The following is a 23,513-nucleotide window of genomic DNA, read 5'->3' as shown; positions in this document are numbered from 1 at the left end:
GACAAACCCTTCCGAAAGAGAGCTGCCAAGGCACCATCATTCCAGGTAGTAAGGACCGCCCACTTTCGGAATTTTTGACAGTACAACTCTGCAGAATCCCGACCCTGGCTCAATGCCAACAGAGCCTTTTCAGCCTGATCAATAGCATTAGGTTCATCATACAACAACCCCAAGGTCTGAAAAAATGCATTCACATCAGTCAGAATAGGATCACCAGGTTTCAAAGAAAACGCCCAATCCTGGGGATCGCCGCGCAGCAAAGAGATGACAATTTTAACCTGCTGCGCGGAGCTCCCCGATGAGTTAGGCTTCAAGGCAAAAAATAATTTAGAAATATTCTTAAAATTCAAAAATTTAGACCGATCCCCAAAAAACACATCAGGAGTAGGGATCTTTGGTTCAGCAGCATGTGAATGAGCAAGATAGGCGGAAATTCCCCGCACTTCAGCAGTGAGCTGCTCCACATGATCAGACAATTGCTTAATCTCCATTGAGAAAAAACTCCACCTATGGCCTCAGAGAAATAGAGGAAAAAATATACACAAAAAAAAAAATTCTGACACTTTTTTTTTGTTTACAATTCCCTCCTGCTATTGAGTACCCTAGAATCTGCGGTATGGCTGGTGATTCTGTTATGAATGAGTCACCGAAGGAGGAAAAAACAAAAATACAAGCTAAGTCCAGAAAACCGGAGAGGTTGGTAGCTATCGGATTGCAGACCCCTGATCCTATCCACAACAACTAACAGTAGCCGTGGGGGGTTCCTACGATGCCCTAGACCCCTCGATCACAGCCGGAGAACTAAATAGGCCTAAAGAAAGAAAGGGGAAATCTAAACTGCCCCAGAGCAGACCCCAAAGCAATAGGCAGCCCCCAACATATAATGACGGTGAAGCAAGATGAAAACACTAACTCAGATAGAAAGAAAGGTTGAGCAAACGATGGGGCCCAAGCTAACTAAAAAGGACAGGATAGAAAAGCTGCTGTCTGCAATCCGTAAAAAACCCTACCAAAAAATGTCCCAACCGTCTGATAGGAAAAACAGGCCCTGAAGTCGCTAGGACTTCAAAAAGACTATATCAGCACTCAGGTAAATTCTGAAGACAGAGCAAAGAGACAAACTGATCAGAGACAAAAATGGAACTCAGCACACCCCCGACCGGGGATGGCTGAACTCCAAAAAACAAGGTAAACAAAACAAAACTATAAGTTCAATAGCAGAGAAAAAACTTATCTTTGGGAAGCAGGAATCAGACTGGTCTCCAAGAATCCAGCAGAGAAATCACCAGCGACTCAGAAGGGCGTCGGCTGCCTTATATCCAGTCAGAATTTCCTGTTACCCAGTCATCATCTACCAGATCAGGTGTTTGGTAATCAGCCTCACTACCTTCCTTCACCAGAAGAGGGAGTTCATCAGACATCGACGGTGAAGGGGAAAATTAACTCACAACAGAGTCCCCCTTAAGAATGTGCAGCTGGAGAGGCTGTGTCAGGGGAGGCGAGCCAGGTTTCAGTGATGCCAAGGAAGGAAAGTTTGTTAGTAATGACATGACCATGGATATATGAACGTCTGTTGCAGACAGAGCGAGCATTCCATAGACCTCCTGTTAGAGGGACAGGGTAAATGAGTATATAAGGTTAGAATGGTTGCGTAGATTTGTGATAGAGCGTGGATGGGAGGTAGAATTGACTGGGGATGTGGTGAGAAGGGCCAGGATTTGGAGAGATATCACCAGCAGCGAGGAGGAGCAGAGAAAGTGTAAGTAGGTGGGAGCTGGAGAGACCATGAGGTGGCTGTTTGTGTTTGGAGACAAAAGATTGTATGTTGAGGAACAAATAGGAGCAGAGAAAGTGTAAGTAGGTGGGAGCTGGAGAGACCATGAGGTGGCTGTTTGTGTTTGGAGACAAAAGATTGTATGTTGAGGAACAAATAGGAGGGAAGATGGAGGGAGAGATATCAGTTCATTACTAGGTGTAGGGATTAGAGGGGTTAGTATGAAGTAAAGGACTATGGGGGTGAGAGTGAAGACAAACAGAAACATTGATTACGGTACCTAAGTATCCATTTACCTTCAGTTTCCTTCTGGTTCAATTCTGGTCTAATTCAGTACAATACACTTGTATGATGCACTTACCTGATCCAGGAGCAAACTACGCCATGCAGTCTTGTTGCCCACAATATATTTGTAGCTGTGCACGCGCACATCGGCAGACGCTATATTTAGTCAGTGATTGACAGCGGCATTTAATTCAACAGCAGCCATCAGAGCTAGCTTTGGCATCTGCCTTGTATAAAAACAGCTCAATTCCTCAGCCCACTCCATACACAACGTTTGGCGAAAGTGTGCCAATCCAACAACAGGCAAATTGTCACTGTACTTTCACACAACATAATCATCAATCACAACTAATAAATTATGTTGTCTTACCCCCTGAAAAATCACTCGAGTGCTGGCCACAAGGCGTCTTTCTGTCTACCTTGCTGTCTTTTGTCAAGTTTAATCCCTCTCTAGCAGTTGAGACAAATGACAGGAAACGGGGTCAAATCTTCAGATCTGCTCCTACTCTTGTCTTTTACATTGCATATAGGCATTACAGAGGTGGGAGCAAGTAAAGACAGAAGCATGTTTACTAAGAAATGAGGAATAGGAAGTTCCTACACCTGTAGTGCTGGCTGAATGCTGAAAAAGATCCACTAATCAAATAGAGATCGCGAGTTTAAAAGCATGAAAATGTGGACAGATCCTTGACATGTTAGAATGGAGTGTGCATGAAAAGCATATTTTGAGGGGATGAAGGTAGGAAGACCATGCTCTTCTGTAGGTTTTGTGTGAAATGGCTGGTATGCGATATTATTCATTATAATCAACTGTGTATATGCAAGTATTTAACCGACCATACACAGTTCAAGATAGCTCAATAAATAGAAAACCAATGTGCAGTGTTTCACCACTTTAAATGCTAAAATAACTACCAGATAATTGCAGAGAACCTCTTTAGCATGCAGGGTGCCCCTCACCTTTAATAGCCGTTACCACTGTATCGGGCAGTCGTAGGGGTTTTTCCATGGTGGTATTATTATGTGCAATCCGCTGTCCTGTGGCAGAAGATCGTGCCAGGGTCTCCCTAGAGAAGAAGTAATCCAGTAGACGCCGGGTCATGAGCTTAGGTTTATCTGGTGGAATGAGAGAGAGGTCCTCCAGCTGCTGGTATGTGATATACACGCCAGATGCTGGCACCAGCTCCAGTTTCGGACGTCCATTACTCTAAACATAGAGAAGGAACAAATTAAACTCCCACATTTTGCTTATATAAATACATAATTTGGTACCTTTGCACATCAACGATCTCCAGAATGGGCAACCTTGTGCTTTTAAATGATATATACCTCTATTGGTGAAGCCCATGCTGGAGTTCCGTCTGGCAGTGTTTCTTGTAGAGGTTCCTCCCATAACACACAAGATTCCGGTATTGTGTTCTCTCCACCATCATCCATCTTCATCCAGTACTGGAAGCCACTTGTCACCCCGGAGACCCGCAGCATGCCATCTGCAGGGGTGCTGGTCACTTCATTTGGTGCATTTGAATGGTCCGGCTCTGGTGTTTGTGGTGGAATAGGGGATGCCACGCTTTCTGCTGAGGGAAGCTTGCTTTCACTCAACTGAACGGGAGTAGATGAGGCTTGAGGAGGGGAAGGCTAGAAGAAAGATCATTTTTAACGTGTACCATATAACAGGCTGTGTCACCAGATTTCACAGTACAAACTGTATAGGTTATTAAATAGTTCTATTGGACATGATGAGGTGATGTACTTTCTTTGAAAACCCATATCAGAATGGCTGTATAATCCTTTTTTTATGCAAACTCATTCTCAACCCACTTGGTCTAATTGACAACGCCTCATTTTATGATCAGACCAACTTTCAAAAATCATTGAACTACCATTTTAATGATGATTTTCAAAGTACTTACCCTAGTCCTGATGAGGCTGGTGTAAGCATTTTGAATATCCATGTTAAGGCTAGGTTCACATCGCATTAGTGCAATCCGTTTAACGGATCCATTTCTATTCGGCACTAACGCACAGTAACGGATCCGTTAACGCACCCATTGACTTCCATTAACGAACCCATCCTAAAGCATGTCAAAATCGGCATGCCTTAGCGATGGTCCGTTATTTTGTGACGCACCAAGAACGTGGTCTACCGCGTTTTCGGGTCCGTGACGGCAAACAGAGCGAACGCTTCCGTTCGCTCTGCATTGAACTCTATGGCTAACGCATGGCGACGCAATGCAACCATGCTTAACGCATGCATTGACGCATTCGCCGAAAAAAAGACAATTTGGGCCACATGGTTAGCACATCCGTTAAACGGATTGCACTAACGCGATGTGAACCTAGCCTAAAATAGTCGCACAATACTTTTTGAAGGTTTTCCTGTTTCATCATAAAATGAGGAGAGCAGAGAAAGATTACATTTAAAAAGATTATACAGCCTTTGGAAATATGATTAAAAAAAAAAAAAAAGTAAGTACACCATCATCAAGTCAAATATCTATTTAACAATTTATACAGGTTGTATAGTGAAATCTGGTAACATATCAATTTTAAGTCAGACCGCAACTTAGATTTGATCATTTAAAATACCTGTGATTCTGAATTTGTCTCTGGAAATCCTGCCAAGTTTTTCAGGAAGGAGACATTGCAGTCACTGACCTCTGAAAAGTAAAAACCAAAAAAAAAAAAAAACGTTCTTCAATAGCTGAATTGTTTTCCAAGCCAAATAAAGGATTCATGCATAACATATATAGGAGAGAAATACATCTTTGTACCGTGTTAGCCAGTAGATAGAAAAAAAATTAAGATTTGAGAGTCCTCAGTGGCTGATACCTTTTAATTGCTAAATGAAAAGATGGTAACACATTGCAAGCTTTCCAGACTACTCAGGTCTCTTCATCAGGCATTGTCTAACACAATATCTGAAGAGTCACATATTTATACACAAAACAACACAGAATTAATGCAATGGAACTATCATTTTGGGAGAGGGATAAACAGTTGTGGCCATAAATACAGGAACAGTTCATAGATAAGGAGTGTGAAAGTATACTGTCTTCTGATTGTGGACTGTTTTTGTGTTGGGATGCCCACACAAGGTCTGAGGAGCACATTCCTTAATTTATATAGAAAGACATAAATCCATGCGATACATTCATTCTTGCACATATTTAGCCGAAGAGCCATGAAGCAAGCAGAAGGGCGGCATCGCAAGATGATGGGAGGCACCGGACCACACCCATTGGACCGGACCGCCCCGCCCCAAAGGTGAGTATAATAAGTTATTTTTCTTCTCTTGTAAGTCGGATCGGGAGCTTATCTACAGCATTATAGAATGCTGTAGATAAGCCCTAAAAGGCGGTGACTGTAACCCGTATTAGCCAAACCTGGTGACAGGATCCCTTTCAGTACACCACATTAGATGTGATGCAGCTGAAAGTACCTGGGATCGTGTAGTCCTGATGTGAGTTGGGGATCTTTATCTTGTCTGTGGTCATTATAAATGGACATGCTTACAACCAGAAAAAAATGCAGCAACACCCCTCGGACCGGACCGCCCCGCCGGTGACTATAATAAGTTATTTTTCTTCTCTTGCAGGTCGGATCGGGGGCTTATCTACAGCATTACAGAATGCTGTATATAAGCCTTGAAAGTCGGTGGCCGTAACTTATATCGGCTAAATCTGGTGACAGGTTCGCTTTAATTATATGTACTAAATATCCAGCTAGGTGTCTGTATGTGGGGGAGACAGGGCAAAAACTTAGAGGAAGGATGAATTCTCATCCCCACACAATACGAGAGAAAAAAATGGATCTACCTGTGGCCAAACATTTTTGTATTGGTAATAAAAGGTAACTTCAAATCCCATAGAGACAGAAGAGCACAAACTTATGACAACCTTTAACACACTAGGTGCAGGAATGAATGCGTCACATGGATTTATGTCTTTTTATATCAACTACGGAATTTGCTCCTCAGACCCTGTGGGGGCATCACGACACAGAACCAGACCCCAATCAGAGGACAATAAAACTTTCACACTCCTTATCTACGAACGGTTCCAATATTTATGGCCACAACAGTTTATCCCCCTCCCATAATGATAGTTCTGCTTCAATTCAATTGTCATATCAATTTCATCATTCCTGTTCCCTCTGTATAAATATGTGACTCCTCAGATTTTGTATTATTCAATGCCTGATGAAGAAACCTGAGTAGTCTTGAAAGCTTGCAATTTGTTACCACTGAAGACTCTCAAATCTAAAAATGTTTGCATAACATATAGAAAATGTGCACACAGCCTATATATGACCACAGGGTGCACCATCATGTACCAATAATAAACATCACAGAAAAGAAACAAAACACAATATTGATGCACACACCTAAAGATCAACAAATTTTATTAATGTACAATCCATAAAAATGTAAGTACCTAGTAAAATATTACATACTGTGTGCTATAGCCTTTGTGGGGTATGGTGTATTGGTTTTGCATGTAATAACTATTATATCCATTACTGCCAGGATAATATGCTATACTGTTTGCAATCAGTGCATGGTGTGCGCTTTTGTGTGTATATTTTATACATAGCTCGTTACATGTGCTTATATCAGATCACGATACTATATTACGCAGTTTATATAATTCTCACCATGAGAAATTAACCTTTTTTTTTGCACCTTATTAGATGTGTTTCTTGTTTTAGTACTTACATTTTGTAGTTTTTTTTTATGGATTGTACATTTAATAAAATTGGTCGGATTTTAGGTGTGTGCATCAAATAAAGGATTCCTATGAAGGAAAATCCTAAGATTTTTTTTTTTAAGCAGTTTGTACCGCAGTGCCGCTGTTCTCTACGGGTGTACAAACTTAACAGCTGTAACCAGCATTTTTTTAGCACCTGCATTACATCTCAGAGAACTGGACCTCATGTTATTACAGTGAGTTGAACTGGGATCATGATAGATTTCCCATATAATTCTATAGCGCTTCAAGTTCGGTGTAACTTAACCTCAGAAGTTCCGGCATTCTGGCCCTCAAATAGATGGTAAAATACATCCTAAATAAGGACACCATAATAATTTCTTACCCTTTTCTGGTTGGCCCCCTGCAATTGAGTAAAAGTTGTCTGTGCTACTCATGTAATAGTAACCTGTTACTTGGACTGAAACACAAGAGAAACACTCAAGAAGTAGAAATGGAAATTCTCCTTATACCACATTAAAGGGATTATTGTCCAGCCTTAGGCTATGGTCACACATTCAGTATTTGTTGAGTATTTTACCTCAGTATCTGTAAGCCATAGCCAATCAGGAGTGGAACAATGAGAGGAAAAGTATAATAGAAACACATCACCAGGGGAAGAGTCCTGAGGAGATCATCTGCATATTCCCAGTGCCTTCTGGGAATTTTGGCTCATTTTTCAATCTCTTTAACAATAACAATATGGAAGAGGCCAGGAGCCATTTGGTGAGCTGCATTTCTTGCTACATGTTCAGTGGAAAAGCCACAAATGCAAGCTTGTGTCCCTGTTGGAGGAAAAGTTGTAAAATCTCGAAGAGAGGTTAGCTACGTTGAAGATCATTAAGGAAGGTGAAGAGTTCTTGGACAGAGCAGAATTATCTCTTCATGTTACAGAAAGAGAAGAAATTCGAAGTGCACCTGAAGAAATAGAGGAATGGAGACATGTGACCCAGAGAAGCAGGAGGATAGGGAGGCAGTCAGCACCCATACTTCTCAGGAACCAGTACCAGGCTCTCACGAAGGAAAACGATGAAGAAATACATCAGGATAAGACTTTGCCCACAAACAGCAACCTTGTACGCCTTCAGAGTCCTCCTGGAGGGAGAAAGAAAAATGTTGTGAAGAAGAAACGGAGAGTGGTGGTCATGGGGGATTCCCTGTTGAGAGGAACAGAGGCCGCTATCTGCAGATCGGATATAACTTCAAGAGAAATGTGCTGTCTTCCAGGTGCAAAAATTAAAGATGTGTCTGACAGGATATCAGGACTCTTCAGACCTACAGATGACTACCCATTCCTGCTACTACATGTGGGGACAAATGACACCGCAACAAACGACCTGGAAACCATCTGCAGAGACTTTGAAGGCTTAGGCAAGAAAGTGAAAGAACTGGGAGCGCAGGTGGTCTTCTCTTCCATCCTCCCAGTGGATGGCCATGGAACAAAGGAGGTGGAATAAGATTCTGCAGTTGAACAACTGGCTACGTCGATGGTGCCGTCAGCAACGATTTGGATTTATGGATCACGGAGTGAATTACCTATACGATGGGCTACTTGCTAGAGATGGGGTGCACCTTATAAAGACTGAAAAACATGGATTTGGAAGTCGCCTTGCTGCTCTCACCAGGAGAGCTTCAAACTAGACCAATGTGGGAAGGGAAGCAAAAGACCAGAAAAAGCCATACACCTGACAAATGCTATTGAGAACTCTGCTATTAGAAGTGGAAAGGAAGAACAAAGACAAAAGAATCTAAATAATAAAAATATTGGAGAAAGAGAAACCAATCACAAACTAAAATGTTTCTATACTAATGCACAAAGCATGGGCAATAAACAAGGAGAACTGGAACTACTAACACAGGAAAAGAAATATGAGTCATTGGAATCACTGAAACTTGGTTGGACGATACACATGATTGGAATACAAGGCTAGAATGATACAACTTATTTGCAAGAAACAGACTTGATATACGAGGAGGAGGTGTCGCATTGTATGTTAGAAACGCGTATATTTGCACAGAGATTGAAGCTTCAGAGACTGGGAGTTCTGTGGAAACTGTGTGGGTAAGAATACAAGGACAAAACAATGGAAAGGACACCATTGTAGGCATTTACTACAGGCCGCCTGTGCAAGCTGAAGATATGCATCAAATGGCCAAGTTCTCCAAAAAATATGACATACGGTAGTTGTCGTGGGAGATTTCAACTATCCAGACATTTGTCGGGAATCTCTCTCAGGCAAAACTAACAGGTCAAGGAAATTCTTATCCTCTCTTGCTGACAACTTTATCTTCCAAAAGGTAGGGGAGAAAACAAGGGGAACTGCTACCTTGGATCTAATCCTTATAAACAGGGAGGAAATGGTTGAGGAGGTAAAAGTGGCTGGGACCCTAGGAGGTAGCGACCACGCTATTTTACAATTTTGGATAACTAGAGGAGGAAGACCTGTGAAGACTCAGACATCAAGGTTAGATTTCAGAAAGGCAGATTTTAAGGGATTCAGAAAGAGAATGGGAGGGATCCAATGGCTGGATATCCTTAAGGACAAAAATGTCCAGGAAGGATGGGAAATCTTGAAAAATGAAATTCTCAAAGCACAACTGTTAACAATTCCGAAAAGAGGGAAGAATAGGAAGCATTTAAGGAAACCAGGATGGATGAACACAGAACTTAAGCACATGCTAAAAAGGAAGAAAGAAATGTTTATAAAATGGAAAGATGGAGGTATATCTAAAGAAGAATATAAACCTGTATGCAGAACCTGCAGGGCACAAATCAGATTATCAAAGCTGACAATGAATTGAGGCTTGCAAGAGACGTCAAAAGCAATAATAAAGGACTAGCTGAAGAGCCCGGCGCTGCCTGGGCATAGTAACTAACTGTGGTTAGTTATAGCAAATTATAATTATCCTCCATCCCATAGTCCCGTGCCCATATACCCATCATACATATCCACGATCCCATAGGCCCGTGCCCATATACCCATCATACATATCCTCCATCCCATAGTCCCATGCCCATATACCCATCATACATATTCTCCATCCCATAGTCCCATGCCCATATACCCATCATACATATTCGCCATCCCATAGTCGAGTGCCCATATACCCATCACACATCCTTCATCTCATAGTCCCATGCCCATATACCCATCATACATATCCTCCATCCCATAGTCCCGTGCCCATATACCCATCGTATATATCCGCCATCCCATAGTCGCGTGCCCATATACAAATCCACCATCCCATAGTCCCGTGCCCATATACCCATCAGACATCCTCCATCCCATAGGCCCGTGCCCATATACCCATCATACATATCCTCCATCCCATAGTCCCATGCCCATATACCCATCATACATATCCTCCATCCCAAAGTCCCGTGCCCATATACCCATCATACATATCCGCCATCCCATAGTAGAGTGCCCATATACCCATCACACGTCCTTCATCTCATAGTCCCATGCCCATATACCCATCATACATATCCTCCATCCCATAGTCCCGTTCCCATATACCCATCATACATATCCGCCATCCCATAGTCCCTTGCCCATATACCCATCATACATATCCTCCATCCCATAGTCCAGTGCCCACATACCAATCACACATTTTCCATCCCATAGTTCCGTGCCCATATACATATCCGCCATCCCATAGTCCCGTGCCCATATACCCATCACACATCCTCCATCCCATAGGCCCGTGCCCATATACCCATCATACATATCCTCCATCCCATAGTCCCATGCCCATATACCCATCATACATATCCTCCATCCCATAGTCCCATGCCCATATACCCATCATACATATTCGCCATCCCATAGTCGAGAGCCCATAGACCCATCACACATCCTTCATCTCATAGTCCCATGCCCATATACCCATCATAGATATCCTCCATCCTATAGTCCCGTGCCCATATACCCATCATACATATCCGCCATCCCATAGTCCCGTGCCCATATACCCATCATACATATCCTCCATCCCATACTCCAGTGCCCATATACCCATCACACATCCTCCATCCCATAGTCCCGTGCCCATATACATATCCACCATCCCATAGTCCCGTGCCCATATACCCATCACACCATGGTAACCATTATGACATCATAATGAGGGGCAGGGCTTGATACGCAGAGTTTCCCCATTATGCAAATAGGGGCATTATGACATCATAATGAGGGGCGGGGCTTGACACGCACACACTTTTCCCCCAGTATGTAGATAGGGGCAAAATTGTTTGGTAAATTGGAACGCGCAGGGTTAACATTTCGCCTCACAACATAGCTTAGGACGCTCTTGGGGTCCAGACGTGTGACTGTGCCAAATTTTGTGGCTGTAGCTGTGACGGTGCGGATGCCTATCCCGGACATACACACATACATACATACACAATTTGAGCTTTATATATTAGATTTTGGGGATATGTCAAAAGTAAAATAAAAGTCAAAGATGCTATAGGATTTTTACAGGATGAAAATGATGAAATGGTAAGCCAGGATGTTGAGAAGGCTGAACTTTTAAATTCCTATTTTGCATCTGTTTTCTCTCAGAAAGGAAATGTAACATTAACAGTTCTTCACTGTCCTGTTAAGGGAATAGAAGAATCCAGAATATCTATAAACAGAATGATAGTGAGGAAACACTTAGCTAACCTAAATGACTTCAAGTCTCCAGGTCCAGATGAATTACACCCCAGAGTACTGAAGGAGATAGCAGAAGAAATTTTTGGATCCCTCTCCATAATCTTTGAATATTCTTGGAGAACAGGAGAAGTCCCAGAAGACTGAAGAGCAAATGTTGTTTCTATCTTCAAAAAGGGGAAGAAGGTGGTCCCAGGCAACTATAGGCCGGTGAGTCTGACTTCTATACCAGGAAAGATCTTTGAACAAATTATTAAACAACATGTATGTAAGTACCTAGATAAGAATGAAGTGATTAAACAGAGTCAGCATGGGTTTGTAACTAATAAGTCATGTCAGGCTAACTTAATTTCCTTCTATGACGGAATCACTGATTGGGTGGATCAAGGAAATGCTGTAGATTTAGTATATCTTGACTTCAGCAAAGCATTTGACAAAGTATCTCACACAATCCTTATTGAAAAAATGACTAGGTATGGAATGGACAAGGCAACTGTTAGGTGGATTCATAACTGACTTAGTGACCCAAAGAGTGGTCGTAAATGGCTGCACATCCAGTTGGAAGAATGTCTCAAGTGTGGTACCACAGGGCTCTGTCCTGGGCCCTGTATTATTCAACATCTTTATCAACGATTTAGATGAAGGAATTGAGGGTAAACTGATTAAATTTGCTGATGACACAAAGCTAGGAGGGATAGCTAATACTAGAGAAGAGAGAGAGGATTCAAAAATATATAAATAAACTGGAGCAGTGGGCAGCAACTAACAGAATGGTTTTTAACAGGGAAAAATGCAAAGTACTACATCTGGGCAATAAAAAAGCATATACACAATGGGAGGAATAGGGCTAAGCAACTCTACGATTCAATGATTTATCACCCACTCCTGGCTTACAAATACTGAGGTAAAATACTGACCATATACTGATAGTGTGACCATAGCCGTAGGCTACAAGTCTGTAGTCACTATGTGACTGCAGATTTATGAATCCTCACATCATGCGCAGTACATGCTGTGAGGATTTTCCAACACTGTGAGCAAGCAATTTGCATACTTTCAGCCACATTCCAACAAGCTGTGTCCAGCCTTGCTCAATACACTTGCATTGAGTGAGGCCGCGCACATCTAGTTGGCAGGTTACCATATGTATGCGAATTGCATCCTTTCGGTTACTCCCTCGGCAGCACACACTCCCTTTTAGATGTGGTGCAGTTGATGCAGATTTGGTGTAGAAGATGGCAACAAACTTCAGTTCAATACACATGAATGAGATTTTCACACATACCTTACTCTCCATTAGCTAATGAACACAAGACAGCAACATTTTTGAGGAAAGTCAAATTCATAGAACCCTACAATACGGTTGTATTTGATTTTTCCCCCCATTAATAGAGTGTTACAGAACCCCCCAGCACCCCGAATAGGAGATGCATGTATGATAGGTGCAATGTGAGATGCATACCCCTAATGCAGCAACCGACCGGCTGCGACCCCTGGGCAGAGTTTTAAACAGAGTTTTTGAGGTCCATGCCGTCAGACTCTACACCCCCTTCTCCATGCGAGTGGCGGTGGTGTATCGTCCTCCCGGCCCCTCCCATCAGTTCCTGGATCATTTTGCCACTTGGCTTCCACATTTTCTCTCCTGTGACATCCCTACCCTCATCATGGGAGATTTCAACATCCCCATTGCTCTTCCCCTCTCCCCATCTGCTACTCACCTTTTCTCTCTAACCTCCTCATTTGGCCTTTCGCAGCTTACTAATTCTCCAACGCATGAAGACGGAAACTCCCTCGACTTGGTCTTCTCTCGGCTTTGTGCAGTGGATGATTTTGCAAACTCCCCTCTCCCGCTCTCTGACCACAATCTTCTTTCATTCTCTATAAAGAACTGCCAGGCTGCTCAGGTCACCCCCACTGTCCAGACTTATAGAAACATACAGGCCATTAACACCCAGAAACTTCTGAAGAACTTGCAGTCTTCATTGGCCCCTTTCTCCTCCCTCTCATGTCCTGATTCTGCATTGAAGCATTACAATGAAACACTTCAAAGTGCCCTGGATGAATTTGCACCCCCTATAAATAGAACACCACAACGCAGACGGCGACAACCCTGGCACACGGTGCAAACACGTTTCCTGCAGCGGTGCTCCAGGTGCGCCGAACGTCTGTGGAGAAAATCCAATCTACACGAAGATTTCATCCATTTTAAGTTTATGCTTAGAACATACAACACTGCCCTTCACCTCTCCAAACAAACCTATTTCAACACCCTCATCATCTCACTGTCCAATAACCCGAAACGTCTCTTTGACACTTTTCATTCTCTACTCAATCCAAGAGTACAGGCCCCAACCACGGAGCTCCGAGCTGACGATCTGGCCAATTACTTCAAAGAAAAAATTGACCAGATCCGACAGGAAATTATCTCCAAATCCCCTCATACCATGCACTGTCCTCCCTCCCCCACTGCATCTAACTCACTCTCTGATTTTGAACCAGTCACAGAAGAAGAAGTAAGCAGGCTCCTTGCATCTTCTCGCCCAACTACTTGCACCAGTGACCCATTTCCGTCACATCTCCTCCAGTCCCTTTCCCCTGCTGTCACCCCTCACCTAACTAAAATATTTAACCTCTCTCTCTCTTCTGGTATTTTTCCCTCCTCATTTAAGCATGCCATCATACATCCACTACTTAAAAAACCATCCCTCGACCAAAACTGTGCCGCTAACTACAGACCTGTCTCTAATCTTCCCTTCATCTCTAAACTCCTGGAACGCCTGGTCCACTCCCGTCTTATCCGCTATCTCTCAGAAAACTCTGTTCTCGACCCTCTCCAATCCGGTTTCCGCTCTTTACACTCCACTGAAACTGCCCTCACTAAAGTCTCTAATGATCTGCTAACAGCTAAATCAAATGGTCATTACTCCATGCTAATTCTCTTGGATCTCTCTGCAGCATTCGACACTGTGGATCATCAGCTCCTCCTCACTATGCTCCATTCCATTGGCCTCAAGGACACCGTTCTCTCCTGGTTCTCCTCCTATCTCTCCGACCGCTCCTTTACTGTTTCTTTTGCCGGTTCCTCCTCCTCTCACCTTCCCCTTACTGTTGGGGTTCCTCAAGGATCGGTTCTAGGCCCCCTCCTCTTCTCCTTGTACACTGCCCCTATTGGTCAAACAATCAGTAGATTTGGTTTCCAGTACCATCTCTATGCTGATGACACCCAATTATACGCTTCTTCTCCTGACATCACGCCAGCCTTTCTAGAAAACACTGGCGATTGTCTAAACGCTGTGTCTAATATCATGTCCTCACTATATCTGAAACTGAACCTGTCAAAGACTGAACTCCTTGTGTTTCCTCCCGCTACTAATGTACCTACACCCGACATTGCCATTTCCGTGTGTGGTTCCACTATTACTCCCCAGCAACATGCCCGCTGTCTTGGGGTCATACTTGATTCCGAGCTTTCCTTTGCCCCCCACATTCGATCACTGGCTCGCTCTTGTCATCTGCACCTCAAAAACATTTCTAGAATTCGACCTTTTCTTACTTTTGACTCTGCAAAAACTCTTACTGTTTCTCTTATTCATTCTCGTCTCGACTATTGTAACTCTCTTCTAATCGGTCTCCCTCTTACCAAACTCTCCCCTCTCCAATCTGTCTTGAATGCTGCAGCCAGGATCATATTCCTCACCAATCGTTACACCGATGCCTCTACCTTGTGCCAGTCATTACACTGGCTACCCATCCACTCCAGAATTCAGTATAAACTTATTACCCTCACCCACAAAGCCCTCCATGGCTCAGCACCACCCTACATCTCCTCCCTTGTTTCAGTATACCACCCTACCCGCGCCCTCCGTTCTGCTGATGACCTGAGGTTAGTATCCTCAATAGTCAGAACCTCCCACTCCCGTCTCCAAGACTTTACACGTGCCGCGCCAATTCTTTGGAATGCACTTCCCAGGTCAATACGATTAGTCCCCAATCCCCACAATTTTAAGCGTGTCCTGAAAACGCATTTATTCAGACTGGCCTATCGCCTCAACACATTAACCTAACCTATCCCTGTGTGGCAGAGCCAAAAGTTTTACCATAACCAGGTTCCCAGCATCATGTTCCCACATGCTTTATGCATCCATTAGCCCTCTGTGTCTGTACTGTTACACACTTAACATTATGGCTGGTCCATACAATCAGGGCAACTGTTACCACCCACCTTTCGTGTCTACCTCTTTCCTCATAGACTGTAAGCTTGCGAGCAGGGCCCTCACTCCTCTTGGTATTTGTTATAATCTACTGTATGTGATTATTGTTATGCTGTAATGTCTATTGTCTGTACAAATCCCCTCTGAAATGTAAAGTGCTGCGGAATATGTCGGCGCTATAAAAATAAAATTTATTATTATTATTATTATTATTAAACGAGAGATCCCACTTCTGACCTCCCCCACCTTTGTAAATCCCACGGTAAATGATTGGGGGTCGCTGACCACCTGCGGCTATTGTAATGTACGTCTGGCGTCTTAGTTGGAGCCTGTTATCTACTGGCCCGCCACATATTGATTGTCCTGTCCTCTGCATGTATATATATTCTGAGACCGGTGAGTAAAACGTTGTCACACTGGGAATACGTGGAGAAGCAGTGATCTTTTATATGTTCCCATGTTACAAAGCCTTTCGAGCCAGCGTCCTTCATCCAGAAGTGAGGAAAAGCAGAGTGGACCTCTTGAAACACGGGGTGGTAATGTAAGCGGTATTACAGCACAGAAGACCCCGGTTACACTGGTGGCAGCGGCGGGATATGATACCCCTTCTACAGGAGGAAAGGAATGAATGGAAAACAACTACCAGAAGTTAAAGAGGAATACATTAAAAGACCTGGTGGAAGCTCGAGGGTTAATCGCCAGCAACAAAACAAAAGCGGATTTGATAGCAGCCATCATGGAACACGACAGTGAAGCGTCTCCCAATGTGAACGTGGAAGAGACTGAATTCCAGAGGGAGGTAAAGAGCAGACGGGCGTTCTATGGCCCAAACCCTGCAGTAGAGATCGTACGAGAGGTGATGGCTGATGTGCGTACTGATCTGAAGGAAAAGATGGCAGAGCGGACCAGGATAGAGATAGCCAAGATGGAGATGGCAGAGCGGAGAGAGGAGAGTCAGCGAGCAGGGGGAGCTCTGGCCTCAGCCCAGGTACTGTCAGCAGTAAGCCACAAAAAAATCCAATATAATGCCTTCCGACAGTTGGGGGAGGCAAAGGAAGACATTGATGGCTTTCTGCAGGACTTTGAGCGGCAGTGTGCCCTTCATCAAGTGAAGCCGGAGGATTGGGTTCAGGTTCTGGCCAGCAAGCTGGCAGGCCGGGCAGCGGACGCCTATCGCACGGTACCTGATGAGAACTGCATGGACTATGAGCGGGTCAAAGAAGTGATCTTGGCCCGGTATGCGCTGACACCAGAGGCATACCACCAAAAGTTCAGCGGACTTATAAAACAGGTAACAGATACCCACACTGAATGGGCCTGTAAACTACGGCGGTCACTGCTACAGTGGGTACAAGGAGCCAAGCAAACGTTTCTCTACTGGACTAAACGCAGAGACAGAAGAATGGCTTCGGGACAGACGGCCAATGACTCTTGAGGAGGCCGCTCTTCTGGCCGATGAACATCATGATGCCAGGAGGTCTCAGTTGCCAGGATCAAAGACTGTCACTAGGGGCCTCCCATGGGTCTGGAGGCCCCTAAACCACAGAAGATTTTCGGGGGACCAGCTAAAACCCCGGCCTACCAGAGTCCCCCTGGGGTGCGATGCTACACCTGCCATCAGCTGGGGCACCTGCAAAGACAATGTACCAACCGGACTCAGCGTACCCAGTGGCCAAAGGTGGGAACGGCTACCGTCAACTGGGCCACTGTACACTACTAGCAAGGCGAAGCTCACCCGGCATTGGGGGCTAGGACTAATCCGGGGATGCAAGAGATGGGAGGAAGTGCTGCATGAAGTAGACCCCGTGCAGGCAGCCCGGGCAGATAATCGACAACAGCATCGACAGGAGGTGTGGGTTAACGGGAAACGTATGCAGGGACTAAGAGATTCCAGAGCAACTTTGACCCTTGTGAAGCCTCATCTCGTCCAGGACCAAGAGAAGACGGACCGGACAGTGGCCGTCCGTGTAGCCGGCAGAGCTATACATCGATTGCCCACTGCCAGGATTCACCTGAACTGGGGAGTCGGGGATGGTTATGTTGAGGTCGGCCTGATGGAGGATTTGCCTGCGGACGTCTTGCTGGGAAATGACTTGGGGCCCATGTTGCCTGCATTCTCGGTCGCCCCTCTGGCTGAGACCTATCCTGTGACCACCCGGAGACAAGCTCGAGCTGCGGAGGCGTAATCACTCTCAGAGAAGACCCTGGTAAGAAACCCTAGCCCTACACGTATTCCCATAGCCAGACACATTTCTCGGGCCACCCCAGCTGAGATTAAAAGGGAGGTACTTGAGGATCCCTCATTACAGGGGTATCGTGGGAAGGCACAGGAGGGGAGAGGAGTACTGGAAGGGGAACAGTTTGTATGGCATCAGGGACTCCTCTACCGGGTTACAGAGCAGCGCCACACAGGGACGAGCCCCACTATAAAACGACAGCTGGTAGTAACATAGTAACATAGTAACATAGTTATTAAGGTTGAAGGGAGACTTTGAGTCCATCTAGTTCAACCCATATCCTATCCTAACTTGCCCTAACATGTTGATCCAGAGGAAGGCAAAAAATACCCATGTGGCAAACAGTAAGCTTCACTTCGGGGAAAAAAATTCCTTCCCGACTCCACATACGGCAATCAGACTAGCTCCCTGGATCAACACAATATTAAGGAAACTAGTGTATATACCCTGTAATATTATACTTTTCAAGAAAGGCATCCAGTCCCTTCTTAAATTTTAGTAGGGAATCACTCATTACAACATCATACGGCAGAGAGTTCCATAGTTTCACTGCTCTTACAGTAAAGAATCCGCATCTGTGAGTATGCTTAAACCTTCTTTCCTCCAGACGTAGAGGATGCCCCCTTGTCCCCGTCACAGGTCTAAGAGTAAAAAGATCATTAGAAAGCTCTTGGTATAGTCCCCGCATATATTTATACATTGTAATAAGATCACCCCTAAGCCTTCGATTCTCCAAACTAAATAACCCCAAATGTAATAACCTGTCTTGGTATTGCAGACCCCCTAGTTCCCTAATAACCTTGGTCGCTCTTCTCTGCACCCAGTGCCCAAGAAGTATAGGCAGGAGCTACTGCGAATCTCTCATGACATACCCTTGGCCGGGCACCTCGGCGTCAGTCGCACCAGGCATCGTCTGACACAAAACTTCTTTTGGCCGGGGGTAACCTATGATGTTCGTCAGTACTGCCATACCTGTGACAGATGCCAGCACATTGGCAAGAGGGGAGATCGCTGCAAGGCCAAATCACACCCCCTCCCCATTGTGGTGGAGCCATTTAGCCGAGTAGCGGTCGATCTGATAGGGCCGTTAGCCAAACCCAGTCCGTCAGGGAAAAAGTATATATTGACAGTGGTAGATAATGCCACACGGTATCTAGAAGCGGTTGCATTACCTAACATACTGGCAGAGACGGTGGCAGCTGCCCTGCTCCAGGTTTTCTCACGGGTTGGATTTCCCCGGAAGGTTATCTCGGACCAGGGTACCCAGTTTACAGCAGAGGTGACCAACCAACTGTGGAAGCTGTGCGGCGTCAAGTCCATTAGAAGCGCCCCGTACCACCCGCAAACCAATGGGTTGTGTGAACATTTTAACGGAACATTAAAACAACTCATTGGGACTTTTACCAGGACCTACAGGGACTGGGAGAAATTCTTGCCACACCTCCTGTTTGCCTATCGGGAGGTGCCCCAAGAATCCACGGGGTTCTCCCCGTTCGAACTGTTATACGGGAGGCGGGTAAGGGGACCCCTAGACTTAGTGCGAGAACACTAGGAAGGGGAGGGAACCATAGAAGGGATACCTATTGTGCCCTATGTGCTGGAATTCCAGGACCGCCTGCAGGAGCTGACTCAGGCTGTACGTGGGAACATGCAGGCGGCTCAATGGCGCCAGCGCGTGTGGTACGATTGGAGGGCCAGAGAACGCACCTTTGAGATAGGACAGAAGGTCCTGGTGCTAGAACCAACTAGGCAGAACAAGTTCAAAGCTGCATGGCAGGGGCCCTACCAGGTAGTGGGGAAAATAGCCGACACCACCTACAATGTCGCCGATTGTGATGACCCCAGGGATATCCGCGTGTTCCACGTGAATATGCTGAAGCCCTACCGGGAGCGCCCTGAAGAGGTAGTGGCCATCTGTGCACCCGAAGCAGAGGATTTAGCAGGACTCCCCTTGCCTGATGTCTTAGGGGAGAGGACTCAGTCTAAAACATGGGACCAGGTACACTTGGGAGAAAACCTAGGGCCCCGGGAGAGACAGCAGGCGGAGGCGTTGTTGAGGCAGCGACAGAGGATGTTTTCAGAGAGACCGGGGTACACCCGCCTGGCACAACACAAGGTTGAGACCCAGGATCAGACCCCCCTGAGACAACCTCCCCTTCCGCGTCCCTGAGTCTGTACGAGAAGGGATGCGACAATAAATACAAGAGATGTTGCGTTTAGGGGTCATTGAAGAGTCCCTGGGCATCCCCCGTAGTGTTAGTACCCAAGAAGGATGGGACTACCCGATTTTGTGTAGACTATCGCAAGCTAAATGAGAAAACGGTGACGGATGCGTATCCCATGCCGCGTGTGGATGAGTTGTTAGACCGGCTGGCGGGGGCAAAGTATTTGACCACCATCGATCTATGCAAAGTGATTAAACAGAGTCAGCATGGGTTTGTAACTAATAAGTCATGTCAGACTAACTTAATTTCCTTCTATGACGGTATCACTGATTGGGTGGATCAAGGAAATGCTGTAGATATAGTATATCTTGACTTCAGCAAAGCATTTGACAAAGTCTCTCATACAATCCTTATTGAAAAAATGACTAAGTATGGAATGGACAAGGCAACTGTTAGGTGGATTCATAACTGGCTTAGTGATCGGACCCAAAGAGTGGTCGTAAATGGCTGCACATCCAGTTGGAAGAATGTCTCAAGTGGGGTACCACAGGGCTCTGTCCTGGGCCCTGTATTGTTCAACATCTTTATCAACGATTTAGATGAAGGAATTGAGGGTAAACTGATTAAATTTGCTGATGACACAAAGCTAGGAGGGATAGCTAATACTAGAGAAGAGAGAGAGAGGATTCAAAAAGATTTAAATAAACTGGAGAAGTGGGCAGCAACTAACAGAATGGTTTTTAACAGGGAGAAATGCAAAGTACTACATCTGGGCAATAAAAATGAAAAAAGCATATATAGAATGGGAGGAATAGGGCTAAGTGACAGCACATGTGAAAAAGACTTGGGTATACTAATAGATCACAGACTGAATATGAGTCAACAGTGTGATGCAGCAGCAAAAAAGGCAAATGCAATTCTAGGATGTATTAACAGAAGCATACAGTCTAGATCACGTGAAGTCATTATTTCCCTCTACTCCTCTTTGGTCAGACCTCATCTGGAATATTGTGTCCAGTTTTGGGCACCACATTTTAAAAAAGACATCAACAAACTGGAGCAAGTTCAGAAAAGAGCGACCAGAATGGTGACCGGTCTGCAAACCCTGTCTTATGAGGAAAGGTTGCAGGATTTGGGAATGTTTAGTTTGCAAAAGAGAAGACTGAGAGGAGACTTAATAGCTGTCTACAAATATCTAAAGGGATGTCACATTGTAGAAGGATCAACTTTATTCTCATTTGCACAAGGAAAGACTAGAAGCAATGGGATGAAACTGAATGGGAAGAGACACAGATTAGATATTAGAAAAAACTTTTTGACAGTTAGAGTGATCAATGAGTGGAACAGGCTGCCACGAGAAGTGGTGAGTTCTCCTTCAATGGAAGTCTTCAAACAGAGGCTGGACAGACATCTGACTGGGATGATTTAGCGAATCCTGCTTTGAGCAGGGGGTTGGACCAGATGGCCCAGGAGGTCCCTTCCAACTCTACGATTCTATGATTCTATTAAAGGCTATTGGCAGTCCTGACGCTATTGCCAAGTCTGCATTTGTCACCCCGTTCAGTTTATTCCAGTTTCGAATTATGCCATTCGGGATGAAGAATGCCCCTGCGACCTTCCAGAGGCTGGCTGACCGGCTTCTGGATGGTCTCCGGGACTATGCTTGTGCCTACCTGGATGACATCGCCATCTACAGCGCGACATGGGATGAGCATCTAAATCACCTAGAGACAGTATTGGACAGGATCCTCAAGGCCGGAATCACCTTGAATCCCAACAAGTGTCACGTGGGCAAAGCAGAGGTTCAGTATTTAGGACATTGGGTGGGAAGTGGGAAACAGCGACCAGAACCAGCCAAGATTGAGGCCATAGCCAATTGACCCACCCCACGCACTAAAACCCAGGTCATGGCGTTTCTAGGAACAGCAGGGTATTATAGGAAATTTGTCCCCAATTACAGCAGAATAGCCAAGCCCCTCACTGATCTGACCCGTAAGAACCTCCCCCGCCAGGTAACCTGGACCCCCGAGTGTGAGGAAGCCTTCCGCCAGCTAAAGGACGCCCTCACAAATACCCCGGTATTGGCCGCACCCGATCCAACTAAGGCCTGTTCTTTAAATTTCTTCCTTCGCCGGATCCGTCCAAAAAAACGGTCCGGTGGCACACGTTGATGTCCTACGCAGATGGATCCGTTTTCCGCCATTTTGGCGGATTACAACTGACAGAAAAAACTGATGTGTGAAACAGGCCTAAACGTTTCCTTGTTCACACAGACACTTCTATGTTTGGACTGGGGCAGTGCTGAGCCAAGTCAGGCAGGATGGTCAAGACCACCCGGTAGCTTACCTGAGTCGGAAACTACTGCCCTGCGAAGTAAGCTATGCGGCCATCGAGAAGGAGTGCCTGGCAGTAGTATGGGCACTCAAGAAGTTACAACCATATTTGTATGGACGACAGTTTTCCTTCCTAACGGACCATAATCCACTAGTGTGGCTTAATCGGGTCTCTGGAGACAACGCCAGATTACTGCGGTGGAGTTTAGCCCTACAACCTCTAGACTTCACCATCCACTACTGACCTGGCAAACAAAATGGTAACGCCGATGGACTAAGTCGACAAACGGAACTTGTACCAACCCCATAGACTTCGGTCATCCCCAAGCCGATCCGTTAAGGATCAGACTGTGTATGCCGATCGCGTCGCTGAAAAGGGGGAGCCGTGTTACAGAACCCCCCAGCACCCCGAATAGGAGATGCATGTATGATAGGTGCAATGTGAGATGTATACCCCTAATGCAGCAACCAACCGGCTGCGACCCCTGGGCAGAGGTAAACGAGATATCCCACTTCTGATCTCCCCCCACCTTTGTAAATTCCACGGTAAATGATCGGGGGTCGCCGGCCATCTGTGGCTATTGTAATGTACGTCCGGCGTCTTAATTGGAGCCTGTTATCTACTGGCCCGCCACATATTGATTGTCCTGTCCTCTGTATGTATATATATATTCTGAGACCAGTGAGTAAAATGTTGTCACACTGGAAATACGTGGAGAAGCCGTGATCTTTTATATGTTCCCATGTTACAAAGCCTTTCGAGCCAGCGTCCTTCATCGAGAAGTGAGGAAAAGCAGAGTGGACCTCCTGAAACACGGGGTGGTAATGTATGAGGTATTACAGCACAGAAGACCCCATTACATAGAGTAACTACACTTTTTTCTTGTCATACATCAACAGTATCAGTGAAGCTATAATCTGTCTTCAGTGAGGGGTCAAATTACAGCTGCTGCTTAAAGAAGACTATGGAGAGAGGAAAAGGGCAGAGCACACAAAAAGAAGCTGCGGTAGCTCCTAGTGCCATAAGGCTACAGGATACAAATCATATAACGGTCACGTACAAGCACAGGACAAGTTATTCTTATAGATTGTCTAA

General features: G+C 45.2%; 1 protein-coding gene across 7 annotated transcripts in view; it reads right to left on the bottom strand.

Moving 5' to 3' along the window:
* The window catches only part of LOC141086429 (uncharacterized), a 54,829-nt gene that overhangs the window by 16,041 nt on the left and 15,275 nt on the right, over positions 1 to 23,513 (bottom strand). For all 7 annotated transcript variants that reach the window (XM_073572452.1, XM_073572451.1, XM_073572456.1 and 4 more), the window contains exons 4-6: positions 4,649 to 4,719; positions 3,389 to 3,697; positions 3,020 to 3,266 (exon numbers count right to left, since the gene is read on the bottom strand). In XM_073572452.1, the coding sequence (XP_073428553.1) occupies positions 3,020 to 3,266; positions 3,389 to 3,697; positions 4,649 to 4,719 (627 nt within the window). The remainder of the gene's footprint in view (positions 1 to 3,019; positions 3,267 to 3,388; positions 3,698 to 4,648; positions 4,720 to 23,513) is intronic.

The sequence above is a fragment of the Dendrobates tinctorius genome, unplaced genomic scaffold, assembly GCF_039654945.1.
Source record: "Dendrobates tinctorius isolate UK_male_01 unplaced genomic scaffold, ASM3965494v1 ptg000032l, whole genome shotgun sequence".
Lineage (NCBI taxonomy): Eukaryota > Metazoa > Chordata > Amphibia > Anura > Dendrobatidae > Dendrobates > Dendrobates tinctorius.
The sequence above is the reverse complement of the archived record's forward strand: the minus strand, read 5'-3'. Positions and strand labels throughout refer to the sequence as shown.